The sequence below is a fragment of the Hypomesus nipponensis genome, chromosome 20 (genome assembly GCF_054491055.1).
Source record: "Hypomesus nipponensis isolate SF chromosome 20, ASM5449105v1, whole genome shotgun sequence".
NCBI lineage: Eukaryota > Metazoa > Chordata > Actinopteri > Osmeriformes > Osmeridae > Hypomesus > Hypomesus nipponensis.
Window position 1 is genome coordinate 12,135,099 of NC_140380.1, and position 22,539 is coordinate 12,157,637.

Sequence of the window (22,539 nt, forward strand, 5' to 3'; positions counted from 1 at the left end):
TTCTTGTGGCTTGTGAAGTCAATGGGAAATGAACTTTTCTGTAGGATTCACAATAAAACAGCTTCTGTTTCATGCAGGAAAATAACATTTTGTGGACTCATTTGTTGAGGCAGTGGAAAGGCTTGGTTTGTTTCAGATTGTTTCTAATGTAAACTTTTTGAGGCTTTTCCTGTTGTTGGTGTTACTATTTTGATCTTAAGAAATCTCAGGAGACTAATTCAAAGTAAGATTTTTTACCAAATAATGTCAAATTACTTCTAACATTCAAGCATGTTAATTCACGTTCAGAGCTGAAAGGATTTTATCTCTAAATTAACCTAATTTGAGTCGCTTTGGCTAGAAGACCAACTTCTAGCATTGACTGTTTCTCTTTTGACAGAGTTCTGTCCTGGTTTAGAACTGGCTGCATCTGTGTCTGGTACTTAAGCAGAATATACAGGGATTTTCATAGATAAAGTAGTAGCATTAGCACTCAAAAGCCCCTCACAGTCCATGAAATGTTCACCTTTACTTACCACCTGAATGTTGGCTTCAAGTTGGGATAAAAGGACACGTTGTTTGTAGTGAATCTAAGGGATGTTTCCAGTCCTGAAGCTTTGCTTTCCTGCTAGTTATTTCTGCAGTCAGCGATGGTATGTGAAGCTGTACATGATGGTGAACGAGCCGAAGAGTCTCAGGTCAGACAGATCCCACATGTACTGGATGAAACATGGATGAAACGTGGCTGTGTAGCGAGGTTCATGGTGCATGGTTGTTTTGTGTGGATGCTGCTGTAATAAGGAGCTTATGCATATGAACTGGATGCTGTTCCTTACATGAGCAAGGGAAGGTGATGGAGAAAGAGAAGTTATTTAAGAATCTTTCAAATATTTGTTTTTGTTGATATTTAAATATATTATATGAATACACAAATATATTGCCAATAAGGAGAGGTGTAGGTACAATATATAGTCAGAAATTACTTCTAATATTGAATACATATGTTGTTGTGGCTTTACATAAAAGTATGGCCATAGAGTGTTAAACTCATAATATGATAAAAGGCCAAATATATTCTGGCCACACCAAGATACAATCAAAGCACATACTGTTTCACTGTTTCTGTTGTTCCGTTGTAATGACACGGCACAGTGAAGTGGTCTGGGTTCAAACATTTCCATTGTGATCTGGTCAGAATCACCTGGCTTGAATAGTTAATGTTCAGATGCCTGTGTTGTCTATTCTCTGAAGTAAAAAAAAAAAAAAAAGAAAAGAAAACTAATGTTTATTAAATTATATTTTTGCATTTAAGATTAAGCTCGGCAAAAATGAAATGATGCTGTAGAATTAAGCCAAGAAATATTAAAAGAATGTACTATGTGCAGTTGGATTGGTTTAGAAATTGTATTTAGATATATATTTTAGTAATGTCATAAATATATGATGAACGATGTGAAATACCTACAGTAGCTGTGTATGCTGACACATTTCTCATGTTAATGACATAGATGACCCCTGTCAGGACAAACACCTAGTAGAAAACAGACTATACACGTGGTGCTCTTTTAAACTGTATAGTAGGATTTACAACATATGTAATGCTGTGTGACAGTTTAGCAATAGTATCTGTTGTGGGTTTTCCAAATCCAAAGTTCAGTAACTGGTTGTATCTGACATCGTAGTGTTTCGTGTTGAGGGACCTGTTGTGTTGTTGGTTTCTCTTTCAGTCTGATATGAACTGACTGGTGCTGTGTGTCATCCTGTGTCCGAGGTGAGAGGTAAGAGGTATACCCTGCCTCTACTATAAACAGGCAAGGGCATCACTTGGTCTTTAGAATTTTCATACTGTAAAAAAGAATACCTCTGGTGCTAAATACAGTTTTGGAAGGTCAACATTTAAGTAACTAGTTTTTCTCTAACCTCCTAACCAGTAGTAACAACACACTGGTGGCAAACCGCCGACTAATGCCCTCAATGGAAGTCTATATTTAGAGCGTTTCATTTAATTAAACAAATGTCTCCTCCCAAAATAGATTACCACCAGAAGGGCCACAGCACCCCACGCACATCCCTCCCAGGGAGGAACCCTACAACACAGCATGATACTGTTCACATCATACACATGTATATCTATGGATCACATACCCTATATGGCCAAGCTGGGGATCAGTTGCATATACATTTAATTTGGAGGACAACAGCACATGCACATGGAAACAGTGACACCATGTAAATAATATTTTCAAAAAGCATACCTTATTATCTATATATTTTGTATTTGATAATATAATGCACACAAAGTTTATTGGAGAATGAGTGGAAACTGAGTTTGGTCCCCTTCAGTCGCTTATTGTAATGGACCAGAACATCTCTAGTGTATGCCACATTTTGGAATTGATAAAAATGAAATATTATAAAGAGAATCATATGTTGATTAATATAATGTTAAACTATAAACCAAAGTGGATTGTTGTATCTACACTCGGGTAGAAAGAGTCTGTTAGTTTTTTGTTTCTTTTTAGGAAAGAAGGGGCCGGATCTTACAGGAAGGTGATTAATACTCAGTTAGTGGATGTTTTTGAAAGTTCTGTTGAAAACAGATACTTGGTTGAAAAATAAAAATCTGAAAATAAAAAGAAAATACATGTTGTAGACACGCTATAGTGTTACAGTCTAAAATCTAATTGGTGTGTTGCATTGAGAAAGATACAGAACCTGTCTGAGTTTGGTACTTTTCTGAAAACCATAAGTTGACACAATGTGAGTATTTGCATTTACTGGTCTAATGAGGTGGATTCATTGCAAACACTCATTAAAAGACAAGACTGTGAAAGATCTTGTGTGCTCTGTCCATCACACTCCACCCAAGAGCCCCACCTCTGCATCCTGGATCTTAACAGAGTTGTTTTGAAAGAATAATGCTCACTTGCAATCTGTACAGCAGCAAAGTGCAAAACCTGTGTAATATTTAGTCCTCCATTGAACAGACTGTGCAAGCATTCATGTTTTACAGCACATGTGTATGTAACAGCACATGTCTATGTAACAGATATGTAACAGGTCATGTGTATGTAACAGATATGTAACAGCACATGTGTATGTAAGAGCAAATGTGTATGCAACAGATATTGGATGCAGTTTGGCAACTGATGTGAGGGAGACCTACATTATTTATTTTCATGAAAGCAAAGTATCTGTGTTTCCAATTTAGCCACATTGTTTATGATCTCTCTCCAGCTTTGAGTGGCTCACCCGTTTCATCATTACAATTCCATGAGATGATTCTAGAGACTGCACTCCCATGCTCCTCCCAGGGAGAGGAGTTCCTAGGAGTTCCCCGAGACCCACACTGCCGCACTGGATCCCCTGGATGCATTCTGACATTCTGGTGCTATTTCCCCTTCATTTGGAATGCTGAGAGGATCGCTAACCCTCCTCATGCTTTTTACCAACTATCCCAGTTTTATTGTAGAAGGCTCAACAGTTGAGTAATTTGTTGTGTAGATTTGTAATAGAGAGACGTTTACAGACTTAAAACTTTAAAGATTGAAAAAGATGTTGAGCCTGTTGGGAGAATAGATCAGCAAATCGGACAAAATCGTGAAGCTTCATGGCAGTTAGATTTTGTGATGCCTGGTGTATCTAATGGATCAGGGTGTTAAGATAGTCCGAATTAATTCATTCTCATCCAATAAGTCAGACAGGCAGTTTCGATGTGGCATAGATTGGAAACACTTTTCAATGTCTTTGTGTTTTTCTTTTCTCAGTCATATATACATTTACAAACACATCAAAGTATTTGGTGGTAAAGATTCACTCTGTTTCTACAGATTGATTTCTGCTTGACCAGTCTGTTTACAAGCACCCAGAACTGCAGTCAATTTAACCCCTTTAGTGGCCTCTTTGTAAGAAAATATTTCATTTCATTTTCCTCCATCAACCTTCACACAACAACATCATGTCTCATTAAATGCAATAAGAGGTAGAAGGGACTATTCAGATATTCAGTCCCCATCCTAGTTTGGGTCTTCCATAGTAATTTTCAAGTCATGTTAATTTTCAATTAATGTGTTGTGATGCATTTCTGACAAGTACAAGTTTGTTCAAATGTGTGTTCACTCTGTACACTAGGCCTACCTCAGAATGCCACAAAACAGAAATCTTAATGTAACCACAAACACACCTATCAGAATGGATTGCTGGCACTCACTTTTTACTCAAAGCAGAAATCTTGTTTTCCAAGAAACTGATCATGACCATTTGTATCTGATGTTTGGTAAGATTTTTTTTTTATATTTAGGACGTATATGATATGTCTTTGTCAGTAATCTTTGTTTTCTAAAATACATATTTGTGTGATTTTTGCATTTACACCTCTCATTTCCAAAATATTTTTGTTATACCATTCTTTTGTATTCATTTTCTAAGTGAATTTGTAACTAGAAACACATTGTTTTGCATAACATTATAAAGAGGCAGCCGAAGGGTTAATCATTCACCATCTTCAGGTGTTGTTGTTGTAATATGAAAATATTTGCCAGTGAAGAAAACAGAATCATATGGTGCTGTACCAAAGCCTTATGTCGGTTTTATGATTTTCTTTTCACAGGGCAAACAAATGTTCTTCTCCCATGAATTTGTGATGCTTTGAAGCAGGAATAATATACAAACCACAACAAACCAGAGCATTTCATACTGCTTGGTTGTCTGACCTGGTGTTAATCTTGTCCTATTTCTATTTAACAAATGTATAAATTCAGAACCATATGTAATAACTTATTCAGACTGGTTGGCATGGTAACCTTGTTCTTTAAACTGAAACACCTCAGTATGAACAGTGTGGACATTTCTCTAGTGAACCGGAGGAGGTGCTGTTAGTGTGGGTGTACCTTGGCGAGCGGGGGAGGGCCTGAGGTGATCACAGGGCTGAGATACCAAGGTGTCCAATGCAGTGTTTATTGGATAAGAGTACCACCTAACCTAAGTCTTTCCAATCCACAAGCATTATCACGTCATACCTGCTGACTGGAACCTGAGTTATCTGATGCTAGGCTCATGCAACCTTTATTCTGCTTCAAATATGTTTTGTATTTTGAAATAATAAAACTTAACAAAAGCATTTAGTTGTTTTTTTATTTATTTGCAACTAAATTTCAAACCTGGCAACAACAAAAAGACAACGCAAGAACAATGCCAAATTCTAAAATCTGAAGATGTGTAGGCCTAAGCAAAACAAAACCAAAAAGTGAAATAATCAGGCTTTTGAAAGTTAATTTAGATCTTAAAAAACGTTTTCGACCTTTGGAAACTTTTCTTTTCAGATTATATATATACATATATAATATACTTATTCGAAAAGTTTACGACTTTTCGGAAGGAAAAAAAAATGTTTTGAATGCCTGGCATGATATTAATCTTATAGCCCACTGATGGACACTGTCTTCTTTGATCGCTCAAATACATTTTGCCGTGAAACAAGCGAACTGTTTGGCTCCCGTGGTGTTAATAAACGTGTGATAAACGCGAATTGAGTGAACGTATGTGATGGCCGGCCGGAAAAATACTTGAGCTATGCAAGTGGGCCGCAAAGTGGAATTGTTGTCCTGTAAATACCTTGCGGAGCGAACAGGACAGCTTGAGTGCTATTACAGATATTCTCCACAAGATGGCATAGTTGTAGGGGCAAAGAGTTTATGTGATGAGAAATGTCTAATAAGTTAATAGAGTTGTCACAGTTTCTGTTATGAATTCATACATGTATCAAACTTTTAATTTACAATTCCAAAATAGTTGACTAAACTACCGTTGTCTAAAATGTGTATATGACACCTAGCGATTTGTTTTAATGGATTTAATAGGTATGAAAGGCGCTTGCGTGGGATTTTACAGTAGCAGTGCTCTTCTGCCTGTTCAGAACACGAGAACGCGCACTCTCCCTTGCATTTCCTTGGGCGCGTCCACGCGTCCTGGTTCCAGGCTCTTTTATTTGGGAAGGGTGGCGGTGCGAAATACCGTAACATGAGCGCTCTGGGCTCTAACAAGTTTAAACTCGAAAATCGCCTGCCGATTTGGGATGTTAACGCAATGTATAGTTGTTTACAAGGCAGTTAAGTGGCAGCGTATATCATGGGAATACATTTTTATTTCGATGACACAATTACAGCTCGCTAAAAATTGCCCACATCTCTAGCGGGAATTTTTAAACACGCCGCCCGCTGCAAACGTGACAGCGAGCTAATTTGACCACAGTGTAAATGGTGAAACACCGCTTAAATGAAGTGTACCTAGAAGGCTACGTACTTGGAGGATAACTAAACAACTTCTATAAGTTATCCAACGTTTTGGCTGCTGGTGTTGAGGCTGTGCATTTGTGCAGCTGCGTGGAAGACCAGAGAACATTGGTGAAAGCGACAGTGAGGGGAATAGCTAGCCAGCTAGCTAGCGATACCAGCTCATCACGTTACTAGACCACATCTCACCGCCAGACCAGGTAAAATCTCGTTTCCTCCCATTCTACACATCATTTGCATTAATTTAAGTTGCTTATGGATAGCTAATATTTATGTATCGCTGGTGTCAAAACAGTGTTGGCTAACGTGTTTTTATTTTGCTCGTTTATTGATTGTTTAGAAGCAAACGCTTGTGTGATCTGACGCTAGCTGGATTTACAGATGTGTCGGATTTCACAAACTAACCGACCCCTAGTGTATCTAGGAAACAACATAGATGGCATGTATTCTAGTTTACCCTCTTTCTGCCTATCACTTGGTTATGGACAATCGGTGGTAGCCTGCGTCTAAGAATTCTCCTGGTTTGATGAAGACAGAGAATCTGAATTTTTCACAAATGTGCAAAAAACTGTTGGGATTATGATGTTGGATTTTTGTTGATGTATAGCCTAGCTATTTAAACAAATAATGTGTGTTTTGCTTGGTCATGTCAAGGGAAATATAAGTAAGCACAGCTTTGATTAAACGTGTAAAATGTGTTTTATTTTGCTGCATTTCCATGGTATGCTGGGATACAATGTATTGTATCTTGTATTGCAAAAATGTTCAGTACATGACACCAATCTGTCTCGAACTGAACCGCACCAATGGCTGCAAATCAATATTTTATCAGGGATCGATACGCCACCGCTGCTGAATGTAATGAGAATGTTTGGTCCACTGATGATTTCTGTGCAGCAGTACTGCCTGAGTGGGTTATTTGTAATAAACCATTAGTTTATTGTAATGGTAATGTGGGATACCTCGGGCATTAGCCTACAGCCTGTCTGCTATTCCTTTGGAATGATAATGTATTGTTTGGAGTAATTTGTGTTCTGGAATCTTTTTCTGCTCTTTGAAATAAGTATAACTCATGTAGACATCTCAGCACATCCCTCCTTCCACAGTAGCCTCGTGAAAACAGGAAGCATCGTGTGGGCTCTGAAACACTGTCACCTTGACTGCATGCTGTCACTGATTCAATCTGCTTTGTTTCTCCATAAACAAGATGGCCCATACAGACATTTCACAGACTGACCCTGAATAACTCGATGAGTTTAGTTCCTGTTACTGTTTAATGGTGAATTATAGTTGTTTACGAGGCTCTTGTTTACAAGGTTTAGGTCTTAAAGATGGACAATAGTCTGGTCCTTCTCAAACTGATCTTGTAAAGTGCTCTCTGGTTTGAAGTTCTTATGTATATGTATTCATCCGTTTACCTGTTAATCTTGTTGATGAAATGGGATCCACGTATTTATGGATTTATAGATGATTGCTTTTCATAAATTGAGGGTACCCTGTCGATTGTTTCAGGTTATTATCATAACCTTTATGTGACTCAAACACAGATATTGGTTGTTGATATTTGGCATAATAATCCCCAATTAACTGAATCAGTGTTGATCCCCAATTAACTGGCCAAGTCAGCTTCTGATCCTCACCTGTCACAGTCTCTTGTAGCTGTGGGTCAGGGTGGGGTTCAGGGTGGGGGTCAGGGTGGAGGTCAGGGTGGAGCCGAGGTCAGGGTGGAGGTCAGGGTGGAGCCGAGGTCAGGGTGGGGTTCAGGGTGGAGCCGAGGTCAGGGTGGAGTTCAGGGTGGAGGTCAGGGTGGAGATCAGGGTGGAGCCGAGGTCAGGGTGGAGCCGAGGTCAGGGTGGGGTTCAGGGTGGAGGTCAGGGTGGAGATCAGGGTGGAGCCGAGGTCAGGGTGGAGTTCAGGGTGGAGTTCAGGGTGGAGGTCAGGGTGGAGCCGAGGTCAGGGTGGGGTTCAGGGTGGAGCCGAGGTCAGGGTGTTCTCCAACAACTTTACATCTGCCTGCTTCTCCTCATGTATTTATAGGCAGCGGCCAGCAGGTTATTTAAAACAGGCAGAGCACTGCAGTCCATGAAGAGAGAGCTGTTATGGAGCTGCACTCTGCTGCTACTGCTGTCCCTGCCTTGCTACTCACAACGTTTGCGCCTGAAATTAGTTTCAGGTCAGATGCAGAAACTCTTCAGTCGAGGACCAGAATGCAGCTCTGGTGAAGAACTGCAAAGTGGTTGGGATTTTGATTATGGTGACAGAAATTTAGAGGATATTTCTAAATAAGTCTAAATGTGCCTAACAAGTCAGTGAAGCAGCATAGTGGCACTTGCTTGCTGTGAGCTGTACTAACTTTGTTGTTAACTTTATAGCTCTGAACAAAAGGAGGATTTTTGTGGAAGATTAACTTCATAATGGTGTTCAAATTTAAGTTATCAATTCAAGATTTGTGGCCAGTTCCAGTGGATGAACGTTTTCAGGAATTTCTTTAATCAGTTTGTTTTAAATTACCTGATTTCTGAACCAGTGGATTTCATCATCAGTTGCCGTAAACCCCGGAGTAGAGCTACGTTACCATGGTGTTGAAGAATCCAGAACTGGAGCCTAGGTAGTCATGTGGGCTGGTCCCTGTGCTCAGAATATCTCAAGTTATTACAGGAGACAATATATGATCTGGTTTGTTGTTCGTTGTTGCCCAGGCATGTCTGAGGTGTTGTGTAACTAGAAAGATGCTTTGTTGCTGTGGGATTCTGTGTTTAGTGTGTCATGTTGGGGCTGTCATCGTCCCTGAGTGGAGGCAATGGTGTGTCCTGGGGTATTGGGGTCAGTGTGTCTGTTCTGCCTGTAGCCATTAGGATGATTGATTTTGGACTCTTTTCTTCCCTCTGAATGTTTCTCAAGACTCAACCTCACTTATTTCTGCCTCATCCACAGTGTGACATCAGATGTTTACCGATGATGAGGAACTAGGAAGTACTTGTTCAAGTGAGTGGTGCTTAGCTGGCCTGTGTTTATGGACGCACATGAGACCTGCCTCTGGTTGTAAACAAGGCTGTGGAACTAGTCTGTTAAAGGGTTATCTCAACTAGTATTAGCAAAACCCTGAGTAATGGCTGTTTTATTGTTAGAAACATGTTGGAGGGTTCTGTAGACATGACCAGAGTGACACAGACATCACCACCATCGTCATGTTCCCAGACTCCTGAAAAAATGTCTTGGGAGACCAGGGATCGAAGACTTGTTCAGGTCAGTCTGCAGGGGGCTGGGAGAGAGGTAGACCATAAGGGTTATTTCAGATAGAAGGTCTGTGCAAACAGCAGCCTGACAAATCATATTTTAATGCCAATAACCCTTATACTATTGGACATCCTGAAAAGCCCATCCTCTCTGTTGAGCTTCTCTGCTAGGTAATGCAGCCATCCTTTCTGCTGAGGGCGTAGCGTGTGTCCAGGCCTCTGCTCTCTCTCAGAACCCTGGAGGCCTCTGCGGTACTGCACAAAGGCAGCATGACCCCTGGCCCCTGACCTGGATCCTGAGGGTTGCTGTGTGGGACGACCCCCCTGCATGTTAATTAAATACACCATTGGCATCCTCACTGTCTGCTCCCGGACTCACACATTAACAGGCTTCTAAGGATGCCCTGGAATTCCCTGCTGGGATTCCATTCCCCCGTAAACAATTCCTTCATTGAGAGGAGAGTGCTGGCGCTCTGCCAGGCTGGGCCTACCAGGGCAGAGCTGGGATAATAATGCTGCTCTCACAAAGGCACAGGCTCATTCAGAGCTGCTTTGGCAACATTGTGTGAAACTGTGTGGAAACCACAGTGCAGATACCAGAGCAGCACCAACACAGCCCCAGTCTCTGTGAGGTTTCTACTAGTGTAGGGGGGGTGTGTGTGCTGCTAGTTATTTTAGGTTAGTTTTTATGGAAAGAATGCTGAACACAAAAGTTTAACATGAACCAGGGGTCTGGGGTCTCCTAACCAGGGGTCTGGGGTCTCCTTCCCAGGGGTCTGGGGTCTCCTACCCAGGGGTCTGGGGTCTCCTTCCTAGGGCCTGTGGTGTCAGACTGAGGAAGCAGGTTTCAACAGGGACGTTAATCACGTAGGACAGACAGCTGATACAAAGTGCAAGCACATTCATTGGCCCAAACGAACAATACTAAAGTATTTTGAGTCACACACGTTCACCTACTTTATCAGATCTTGGCATGTCTGCTAAAGTCAACACTCAAAACAAGTTACTTTGTTATACCTCTGAGCCAGATATCACTTATAGATATTGTTGTAAATTGCTGACATAAAACTGATAAGGCAAATGTCTATGCAAAGTTCTGTCACTAGTTCCAGATCTCCTTATCATCCCTCTCCCAGACTCCAGCTCCAGTGCACTGTGAGTCTTCCTGTTTCTCAGGTGTCTGTCTACTCTGACTCAGCTGGGAGTGTGGGTCAACAGCTATGAACCATAAACTGCCTGGCTGATAGGATCTGAATTTTCAGCCAGAACACAACAATGTGAAGCAGTTGGTTGGTTAGTAGGGCTGTCAGGATAACCTACTGGTTAGGCCTGCAGACTGGACCTGCACCAGGCTATTCTCAGCCCCCTGGCAGGCTGGAGGAGGGCAGGTGGTTCCCCTGGACGCGTGACGTCCGACTCGTCAGGGAAGGAGAAAGGGCCAGCTGATCAGATGACCACTCTCTAACACTGTCTGGGGGTTCTTGCCCGCAGCAGAATCCGACTTGGTGTAAAACATATATTAAGATCTCAGGTCATATGGAAATGCTGTAACAGTTACAGTCTAGAATAGCCACCCAGTGTCATAGAGAGGAGAGTAAGAGAGACGGTGACAGAGAGAGAGACAGACCTACTGACAGAGAGTGAGACAGAGATGTGTGTGTGTGTGAGTGGGGGGGGGGGGGGGCTGTGATGAACAGGCAGCGTGAGCGATGAGTCACCAATGAGACCGGCTCCTCATTCTTCTGCTCATCCTAATTTGACTGAAATGGAAATGCTTGTGTGTGTGGGAGACAGAAGGTGAGAGAGAGAGACAGAGAGAGAGACAGAGAGAGAGACAGAGAGAGAGACAGAGAGAGAGACAGAGAGAGAGACAGAGAGAGAGACAGAGAGAGAGACAGAGAGAGAGAGAGAGAGAGACACAGAGAGAGAGAGAGAGACACAGAGAGAGACAGAGAGAGAGAGAGAGAGAGAGAGGGACCGTCCTGAATCTTCTGCAGCTCATGGTATAAGCTGATGTGATAATGGGCTAGTATTAGACATAGACAGAACCTCCCAGAATGCTGATACATCAGAACTTTGTAGACACACCACATGTAGTATGCCCCTCTGCTTAATATGAATGTCTCATCATTTGAATCCTGGTAAAACATGACCTTCTTTTAGTTTTTAAATGCAAAAGAATCCATCATATAGTTTTTCTCCGCTACCTAGATAGTAGTTCATGAGGCATAGATGGTGCCTCTGTCTGTATTAGAGACTGGTTAGGGTTAGAGACTGAACATCACTGGAGGCCCCTAAGGAGGTGTGTGGTTGTGCAGAACATGGAGAAACGTGGAGATATGCACAGCCCCTCTTTCATCCTCCAACCTCTCCACTTCAAACGCCTTGAGTTTGGAGCTGTAGTGTAGCAGCAGTCTTCCCACAGTACTGGATGGGGATACCAAGCTGCAGGCCATCAATGATGGCCATCCAGACTGCTACCACACTGTGTGTTGTGCTGTGGTGCTCCCAGGGACAATCCACAGTGCCTAATGTCACTGGAAAGTTTTGAAAAACAAGTTTTGAAAAGTTAGAAAAATATTTTCAATTTCGAAAGGTTGAAATTGTATACATTTTTTTAAGGTTCGAAAAAAACATTATAAAAGGTTGGAAACTTTTTTTCTGAAATATTTTTGTCGGGACAACTGAGAATAGAGACAATCTGATCACGCATGGCTAGATATGGTGGATACTAGATATGGTGGAATCAACTCCCCACCTCCATCAGAGACACAGACTGTCTCTCCACCTTCAAGAGAAGGCTCAAGACGCACTTGTTCGGGGAGTACAACGGTACTTAGGAATGGTTTGCTGAACCCAATGCTAGTTTCCTCCAGGATCATAATGACTCTTGCTTAGAGACTTGTTGCTCTTGTTGGTTAGTGGCAACTGATTTAAACTGTTGTATTCGCTGCAAGATTTTCTATTTTAGTTAATCTTATTTTTATTTTTACTGTTGCTGGCTGCTTTTTGTACAGGTACACTTGCACTTAGAGATTCATGTTTCTTAATTGTAACTTGGCACTTATTTTTTGGTTGTTCACAATGTGTGCTTCTTGTTTTGGCTACCCGCAGTGCTTTGGGGCTATCTTGTTATTATCAGTGACCTATGCACTTTGCAAAGCTCTCTCTTGGAAATCGCTTTGGATAAAAGCGTCTGCTAAATGAATAAATGTAAATATGTGGGGAGATGTTGTCAAAAAAGATTCCTGCAGAATTTTAAAGGTAAAAAAAAAAGTTTTGAAAGGTTGGAAAAAAACAAATTCTGAAATTTTTTCGAACCTTAAAAAAATAAATACAAATTCAAACTTTCAATTTAAATGCCACCTTATTATCATGTTGATAATGCATATGTATCTACCAGATGTTGTTGGGGAGTTTTTGCGTCCAGCACGGTAGAGGTTAGTGTTTCATCTGCTGTCTTTAACGAGATCCTCAGGCGATACACAGAAAATAACAGATTGTTTTTCTCACCTCCCTCTCCTCTCTCATCTTGCTTTTCATGTCAATCTTCTCTCTCCTCCCTCTCTTCTCTCCCTCTCTTCTCTCTCCCTCTTCTTCCTCTCTTCTCGACTCACCTTGTCACAGCTTTCTCTCCCTCTGTTTCCTTACTTGCTAAAACATCTCCCTCCTTCATCCCTCTCCCTCCTTCATCCCTCTCCCTTCATGCTCTGTCTCATCTCCTATTTCGTCTTCTCTCGTTTTCTGCTCGCTCATCCCCTTTCCCCTTATCTTGCTCTCTCATCTACCTCTCACTTGTGTAACCCCCTCCCTCCCCCCTCCTGGCAGGCTGCTCTAACAGTGAGTCAGTATGATGGAGTCCGGCGTGGGCGCTGCGACGGGGAGCCCAGGACTGCCTGGATCCACAGCAGCCACCAGCCATGACGCTTCCTTCTCCACCAAGGACGACAGGTAACCAGCAGCAGCTTAGTGCTTCTGGCTGGGGGGAGGAGGGGCAGGGGGGAGGAGGGGCAGGGGGGAGGAGGGGCAGGGGGGGGGAGGGGCAGGGGGGCTCCTGCGCTAGCATGTGTGGGTGTGCACACATCTGTGCTAGAATTCTGCGTGTTCAAAGCCCTCTGCTGCTTCTCCACAAGGAGGAATTACGTGTGTGTGTGTGTGTGTGTGTGTGTGTGTGTGGGGGGGGGGGGGGGCGGGGGTGTACAGACAGTGGCAAGTCTAAGTTCTCTTCAAGGTTAGTATGGAGAATGTTATATGTTGTTGGACACAGTTATTACCAACCCTGCTGGAAGCCCACATTCAGATTTTTTACATTAAATTGCTAGCAGCTAGCCCCTTCTCTGTTGACGGCAAGCATAGCAGCTAACCCTCTTTACCTGCTGATGGTTAGCATAGCAGCTAGCCCTCTTCACCTCCTGATGGTTAGCATAACAGCTATCCCCTTCCCCAACTGATGGTTAGCATAGCAGCTAGCAGCTACGTCATCGACTGAAACCACATGCCAACACGCACTCTGACTCAGAACCATGTGCCCATTCTTGTGAATGGCAGTAACACCTTGGATTTCATGCGCACTGCATATCTTGGCTTCTTAAAGACACCGTGCGACCACAGTTCCTTTTCATTCTGTATCACACAGACACTGAGAGCCCACCAGCACGCCCCCTCCCCCAGTCTGCTCTATTACCAGTGCTCTACTGTGGGATCGTAGTACACATACAGCCCTCCATCTCCTCTCCTCCTCACATTCTACCTCCTCCTCCCAGCAGCGCTGTCTTTCTCTGCCTCATGTTCAGACCAGCCCAGAGCAGGAGACTTGATGACGTGTGTGTTGAGGTGGGGTGTGTAGCGACTTTGTAGATGTGCCTGTTTCTACATGTGTGGGTAGAATATTTCTTCAATTCCAAAGACGGAAGCTTGCTGAAAATGTTTGTATTTCTGTAAAACCATTCTCAAGGAATTGTCCCCTTTTTGCAGCTGAAATACAGTCCACAGTCTTTCCTCTCCTCCCCTCTGTCCCCCCCTCTCTCCTCTCTTCTTCTCCTCCCCTTTCTCCTCTCCTCCCCTCTCTCCTCTCCTCCCCTCTATCCTCCCCTCTCTCCTTTCCTCCCCTCTCCCTTTCTCTGTATTGAAGTTGTCCCAAATCCTCCATGTGCAGGGGTTGCCATGGCAGCAGCAGCTTAGCATACATTAGATATTAGTCCAGCATTACAACAGAGAGAAGAGGGTCTGAATAGAGGGAGAGGAGTGCTGGCGTGTTGCTGCTGTGTGGAGCTGCTTCTGCTAACAGAACCCTGGTTCTGTCAGCGTAGAACCCTGGTCCTGTCAGCATAGAACCCTGGTTCTGTCAGCGTAGAACCCTGGTCTTGTCAGCATAGAACCCTGGTCCTGTCAGTGTAGAACCCTGGTCCTGTCAGCATAGAACCCTGGTTCTGTCAGCGTAGAACCCTGGTCCTGTCAGCGTAGAACCCTAGTTCTGTCAGCGTAGAACCCTGGTCCTGTCAGCGTAGAACCCTGGTCCTGTCAGCGTAGAACCCTGGTCCTGTCACCGTAGAACCCTGGTCCTGTCAGCATAGAATCCTGGTTCTGTCAGCGTAGAACCCTGGTCCTGTCAGCATAGAACCCTGGTCCTGTCTGGAACCTGTGTTCAAGCTATGTAGCTTGCTCTGCAACTGTGCTGCAACAGCCCTGAACAGCCTTTAAAAGAATAAAGGAATAGATGAGTGTACTGGTCAAAACAGATACAAATATATCCACAACTCCTCATGTCTCTCTACTGGCCTCTTACACTCGGTTGTTGCCTCTCTCCCTCTCTCTCTCTCTCCCTCTCTCTCTCCCTCTCTCTCTCCCTCTCTCTCTCTGTCTCCCTCCCCTCTCTCTCCTGTGTTGTTCTATCTCTTTCTCTCCCCTCCCCCTTTCCCTCCCTCTCCCCCTGTTGTGGAGAGGAAATGCAAACAGCCCTTACACAAACCTTCATCTTTGCTGACAGTTTGAGGTCAGCCTTGTATAGATCCCTTATGAGGTGTGTGTGTGTGTGTGTGTTGGTGGGCATATCTAGAGGTGTGTGTGTGTGTGTGTTGGTGGGCATATCTAGAGGTGTGTGTGTGTTGGTGGGCATATCTAGAGGTGTGTGTGTGTGTGTTGGTGGGCATATCTAGAGGTGTGTGTGTGTGTGTGTGTGTGTTGGTGGGCATATCTAGAGGTGTGTGTGTGTGTGTTGGTGGGCATATCTAGAGGTGTGTGTGTGTGTGTTGGTGGGCATATCTAGAGGTGTGTGTGTGTGTGTGTGTTGGTGGGCATATCTAGAGGTGTGTGTGTGTTGGTGGGCATATCTAGAGGTGTGTGTGTGTGTGTGTTGGTGGGCATATCTAGAGGTGTGTGTGTGTGTGTGTTGGTGGGCATATCTAGAGGTGTGTGTGTGTTGGTGGGCATATCTAGAGGTGTGTGTGTGTGTGTGTTGGTGGGCATATCTAGAGGTGTGTGTGTGTTGGTGGGCATATCTAGAGGTGTGTGTGTGTGTGTTGGTGGGCATATCTAGAGGTGTGTGTGTGTGTGTGTGTGTTGGTGGGCATATCTAGAGGTGTGTGTGTGTGTGTTGGTGGGCATATCTAGAGGTGTGTGTGTGTGTGTTGGTGGGCATATCTAGAGGTGTGTGTGTGTGTGTTGGTGGGCATATCTAGAGGTGTGTGTGTGTGTGTGTGTTGGTGGGCATATCTAGAGGTGTGTGTGTGTGTGTTGGTGGGCATCCTGCACACACAACACACTGGTCATTGGGCTTCTGGGTTAGGGTTACGCTCATAGATATATATAAACACTTTATTTATATCTATGGTTACGCTAGTGTCTGCATCGTCAACACTGGGTTTAACAGCTAAGAGACAATGTTTTATTTACTTGGAAAATAAGTTTACATTTACAGAATTGAATTGGAAATGTCCCCACTGAGCTGGGACATGTTCCAGGTGTGTGAGCGTCTGTCCCTCCCTGCTGTGCAGCGCTCTGACAGACCCTCACCCCGAGGCGGAGGATCTGCTGCCTGACCTGCCGCGCAGCGTGCACCCCAGAGAGAGACCTGACTGGGAGGAGACCATCAGCGCCATGGTGATGCACACACACCATATACACACACACACCATATACACCCACACCATATACACACACACATACATTGATCCTCTCATCATTATTTTCTGTATACTCTGTGTGTGTGTGTGTGTATATATAAATAAATATATACTGTATACATCTACTCTTTCAAAGGATGGAATTATTAATAATTTCTGTATTTAGCCAAGTGCATTTTGGATGAGTTTCAGCTGGATTTAAAGAATGAGGCTGTTTCCATGGTAACGCCCCCAGTCTGGTTTGTAAACTCGCAGGGCTGGGTGCTGCCTGAGTGTCCTGCTCTTTGCTGACAAACCCAACGTGTGTGTGTGTGTGTGTATGGTGTCTGTATGGTGTGTGTGTGTGTGTGTGTGTGTATGGTGTCTGTATGGTGTGTGTGTGTGTGTGTGTGTCCAGGCACGCAGTGCGGAGGTCCCAGAGTTGAGGACTGAGCATGCTCTGTGCTCCTTCAGTAGCACGGCCAGCATGAAGGTCAAGAACATCAAGAAGTAAGTTGGGAGGCCCCGCCCCCTCTTTAGGCCCTGCCCCTCTGGAGCCCCTCCCCCTCGGGAGCCCCCGCCCCCTCTCTCTTTCTGCTCCTCTCTCTGACCTGACCTCTCTCATTTCTCGATTTCTCAATTCAATTCAGTCATACTTTACTGGCTGACTGAGTGAGCATTATGACCATATGAGACCTTGTCCTGTGTAACCAGGCTGTTGGTTCTGTGTTCCAGGCTGTCCTTCACTAAGGGCCACTTCCCCCAGCTGGCTGAGTGTGCACACTTCCACTATGAGAATGTGGACTTTGGCTCCATCCAGGTGAGAGACAGTGGAGATCCTGCTGATGTTGACCGGACACACACACACACACACACACACAGCCATCTTTGGCTTACATACAGTGGCTGCTGCACTGCTATCACTTTATTCAATTACTATTTTATACAGTCATAGTTCAAGTGTATTTTTAATGGGGGAAATGTGCTCTGAATAGCATGGTCATGACACCTTGAGAGACACTTTAAACTTGGTGTTGTAGTTCCTCTAGCATCCAGTAGAGGGCAGCAGTATTTCACAAGTTCACCATGATTCTGAAGGGCAGAATTTCTCTCCCTGCTTCAATGACCACTTAGCCTGACGTTGTCATACTCATAATTCTAGTCAGAATATGAGTCTGATAACTCTCCGTTGGGCTGTGACTATGGGGCGTGTTTCAACCGAACTCGTAAAACAAATGAAAAAAAACTTCGCTCAATTGGAAAGACCTACAACCAACCAGAACAACGTAATATGTTGTTTGTTGAAAACGAATTCAACCCAAGCGCTCTTTTGTGACGTTGTTGATTACGTTACTGTTGATCATCTGTCCATCATTGTATAAATTCCGCCCTGGCAATTTCATTGGTCCGCCCAGCTCCTGGTTTTGTCCCTCCAGACCCAACTTACCGACCAAATGTTTTTGTGGGCAGGGCTAAGTTGGGCTGGAAGCCAGGCTAATAACCACTAGCCTTGGATGTAGGTATGTAGTGACTCATAACATAATTGTTTTAATCAATGACTACTTTCCATATGGTGATTTATGGTTTGTCCTGGTGGCTGTGTGTCGGTCCTTGCTCTCTGGGGCCCCCTGCCTGGCTTCTGTCACAGAGAAGGGGTTGTGTGTGTGTGTGTGTGTGTGTGTGTGTGTGTGTGTGTGTGTGTGTTACAGTCAAGTCAAGCAGTGTCCTCTCCACAGTGAGAAATCTTAAAGAGGTTCATGTTGTCATAACTCGGCTACAGCAAGATATTACTGCTGCCAACACAATGCAAACCTGTTCTCTGTAACATCCTCCATCTAACCTGCTCTCTGTAACATCCTCCATCTAACCTGCTCTCTGTAACATCCTCCATCTAACCTGCTCTCTGTAACATCCTCCATCTAACCTGCTCTCTGTAACATCCTCCATCTAACCTGCTCTCTGTAACATCCTCCATCTAACCTGCTCTCTGTAACATCCTCCATCTAACCTGCTCTCTGTAACATCCTCCATCTAACCTGCTCTCTGTAACATCCTCCATCTAACCTGCTCTCTGTAACATCCTCCATCTAACCTGCTCTCTGTAACATCCTCCATCTAACCTGCTCTCTGTAACATCCTCCATCTAACCTGCTCTCTGTAACATCCTCCATCTAACCTGCTCTCTGTAACATCCTCCATCTAACCTGCTCTCTGTAACATCCTCCATCTAACCTGCTCTCTGTAACATCCTCCATCTAACCTGCTCTCTGTAACATCCTCCATCTAACCTGCTCTCTGTAACATCCTCCATCTAACTTGCTCTCTGTAACATCCTCCATCTAACCTGCTCTCTGTAACATCCTCCATGTAACCTGCTCTCTGTAACATCCTCCATGTAACCTGCTCTCTGTAACATCCTCCATCTAACCTGCTCTCTGTAACATCCTCCATGTAACCTGCTCTCTGTAACATCCTCCATCTAACCTGCTCTCTGTAACATCCTCCATGTAACCTGCTCTCTGTAACATCCTCCATGTAACCTGCTCTCTGTAACATCCTCCATCTAACCTGCTCTCTGTAACATCCTCCATGTAACCTGTTCTCTGTAACATCCTCCATGTCCGCCCTGCTCCTCCTACACATCAGCTCTTCCTGTTCTTGTATCTGTCTGGTCCAAGTCTCTGTGTCTCTGCTAGAGGCTGACAGGGATGAAGAGTCTCTTTGTAGCAGCTGGAAACACACAGCCTATTCTCTACCACTGAGTCATGGTGAAGGAGCTCTGGAGTACAGGGGTACTAGGGTGTAGGTTGGTGATGCCATGTGAGCCAGAGCAGTGTGATAGATGGAGGGATTGTGAGTGATGGAGTGTGTGATGAGGGGAGGGCTATGGCGATGGACCTGATGGTTGCTCTCAATCTTCCTGTTACTGTTCAGACTGGGATCTGCAGAAATCACACAGACACATTCTCTCCAACGCTCTCTGAGGCAGCATGGAGGCAGTCCCTAGTGAGGAGGGGGTGAGGCAGCATAGAGGCAGTCCCTGGTGAGGAGGGGGTGAGGCAGCATGGAGGCAGTCCCTGGTGAGGAGGGGGTGAGACAGCATGGAGGCAGTCCCTGGTGAGGAGGGGGTGAGGCAGCATGGAGGCAGTCCCCGGTGAGGAGGGGGTGAGACAGCATGGAGGCAGTCCCTGGTGAGGAGGGGGTGAGGCAGCATGGAGGCAGTCCCCGGTGAGGAGGGGGTGAGACAGCATGGAGGCAGTCCCTGGTGAGGAGGGGGTGAGGCAGCATGGAGGCAGTCCCTGGTGAGGAGGGGGTGAGGCAGCATTGAGGCAGTCCCTGGTGAGGAGGAGGTGAGGCAGCATGGAGGCAGTCCCTGGTGAGGAGGGGGTGAGGCAGCATGGAGGCAGTCCCCGGTGAGGAGGGGGTGAGGCAGCATGGAGGCAGTCCCTGGTGAGGAGGGGGTGAGGCAACATGGAGGCAGTCCCCGGTGAGGAGGGGGTGAGGCAGCATGGAGGCAGGACACAGCATTCCCTGGTGAAGAGACAGGGACTGTGAGGGAACTCCTGACAGCAGCAGAGGCCTTTCTACGACCCAGCCCCCCCCGAGCCCCACCAGGCCTACTGAGGACCCAGCCCAACGTGACAGGAGAGCATGAGCTCAGGGATGACCTCACACCTCACGCGCTCGGTCCCATGGATCCCTGGTGTCAGCGGATGACGTGCTGGCTGGAGGACAAAGAGCTAGCCTCCGCACGCGTGCAGTCCCTTGGACCTGGATGTGAGCTGGAAACATCCATGTTAGTGGCAGATCAGTATGGGGCCAGTGTGCGCTAGCAGGCTGGGTGGTGCTGGGCCAGTATTGACAGCCTGCTTCCTGCACCAGGAGAGAGGGGGTTAGGAGAGGGGGGACCGATCCATTTATGGTTCTGTGATGTAGGCCATGCTGCTGAGTGAAGTCACCACACAGTAATGTGCATGTGTGTGTGTGTTGAAGTTGAGTGTCATCCTACCTTGCACCGTGCTGTCCTCTGGTCTCTACCATGCTGGTCTCTACCATGCTGTCCTCTGGTCTCTACCATGCTGGTCTCTACCATGCTGGTCTCTACCATGCTGTCCTCTGGTCTCTACCATGCTGTCCTCTGGTCTCTACCCTGCTGTCCTCTGGTCTCTACCATGCTGTCCTCTGGTCTCTACCCTGCTGTCCTCTGGTCTCTACCCTGCTGTCCTCTGGTCTCTACCATGCTGGTCTCTACCCTGCTGTCCTCTGGTCTCTACCATGCTGGTCTCTACCCTGCTGTCCTCTGGTCTCTACCATGCTGGTCTCTACCATGCTGTCCTCTGGTCTCTACCATGCTGGTCTCTACCATGCTGGTCTCTACCATGCTGTCCTCTGGTCTCTACCATGCTGTCCTCTGGTCTCTACCATGCTGTCCTCTGGTCACTACCATGCTGTCCTCTGGTCACTACCCTGCTGTCCTCTGGTCTCTACCCTGCTGTCCTCTGGTCTCTACCCTGCTGTCCTCTGGTCTCTACCCTGCTGTCCTCTGGTCTCTACCATGCTGGTCTCTACCCTGCTGTCCTCTGGTCTCTACCATGCTGGTCTCTACCATGCTGTCCTCTGGTCTCTACCATGCTGGTCTCTACCATGCTGGTCTCTACCATGCTGTCCTCTGGTCTCTACCATGCTGTCCTCTGGTCTCTACCCTGCTGTCCTCTGGTCTCTACCATCCCATCACTCAAAAATCAAATGGAACTTAAAAGCTGCTTTGTTTAACACTGGTCCCTAGGACAGTGAGTTAAACAGGAAGAAAGAGAAGTGGGGGGGGAACAGGACAGGACAGGACAGGAGAGGACAGGACAGGACAGGACAGGACAGGACAGGACAGGACAGGACAGGACAGGAGAGGAGAGGAGGGGAGGGGAGGGGAGGGGAGGGGAGGGGAGGGGAGGGGAGGGGAGGGGAGGGGAGGGGAGGGGAGGGGAGGGGAGGGGAGGGGAGGGGAGGGGAGGGGAGGGGAGGGGAGGGGAGGGGAGGGGAGGGGAGGGGAGGGGAGGGGAGGGGAGGGGAGGGGAGAGGAGAGGAGAGGAGAGGAGAGGAGAGGAGAGGAGAGGAGAGGAGAGGAGAGGAGAGGAGAGGAGAGGAGAGGAGAGGAGAGGAGAGGAGAGGAGAGGAGAGGAGAGGAGAGGAGAGCTGACTGTCCTGTGGTGGGGTCCTAGGGAGGGGTTCGCTTCTGCTGCTGCTGGGAGTCAGATGGTCTCTTTCTGTGTCTCTCTCTCTATCTCTCTGTGTCTCTCTCTGATCCCTTAGAGGGAGGACTAACAGCTCTCACAAACGCTCGCTCACTGTTTCACACACGCTCTCTCACTCGATCTCACACACGCTCGCTCGCTCTCGCTCACACACGCTCGCTCGCTCTCGCTCACACACGCTCGCTCACTGTCTCACACACGCTCGCTCACTCGCTCTCACACACGCTCGCTCACTGTCTCACACACGCTCGCTCACTGTCTCACACATGCTTGCCCACTCGCTCTCACACACCGAGCAAGAGAAACAGACAAGAGCTTGCGAGGAAGCAGGGCTGACAGGCATCCTCCCAGATGAGTTGTTTTAGAGACTTGTTAGCAGATGTGGCCGGCCAGGGAGATGCAGGCTGCAGTCTAGAGCTGTGTGCAGGGTGGGGGTTGGGTCAGCTGCTGTGGTGAAGGAGCTAAACAAAAGGACTGAAGGGGAGTTACTGGAGGTCCGGACTGCTGCGGTGAGTAATGGAGGCAGCCTCCCTCTCTCTCTGGCTCTCTCCTTCTCCCTCTGTGTGTCTCTCTCTCTCTCTCTGGGTTTCTATAGGTAAAATTGACTGTGTTTGCGAGAGCCTGTGTTTTCCACGAGGTTGAGGGACAGGATTGTGCTTTACTGAGGGGAATCCCTTGGGACTCC

General features: G+C 46.0%; 1 protein-coding gene across 1 annotated transcript in view; it reads left to right on the top strand.

Moving 5' to 3' along the window:
* Window positions 1–5,961: 5,961 nt before the first annotated feature.
* The window catches only part of arhgap32b (Rho GTPase activating protein 32b), a 45,896-nt gene continuing 29,318 nt past the window's right edge, over window positions 5,962–22,539 (top strand). Inside the window, exons 1-5 of the mRNA XM_084683566.1 lie at window positions 5,962–6,469; window positions 13,334–13,456; window positions 16,498–16,603; window positions 17,024–17,115; window positions 17,341–17,425. Coding sequence (XP_084539692.1) covers window positions 13,356–13,456; window positions 16,498–16,603; window positions 17,024–17,115; window positions 17,341–17,425 — 384 coding nt within the window. The 5' untranslated portion in view covers window positions 5,962–6,469; window positions 13,334–13,355. The remainder of the gene's footprint in view (window positions 6,470–13,333; window positions 13,457–16,497; window positions 16,604–17,023; window positions 17,116–17,340; window positions 17,426–22,539) is intronic.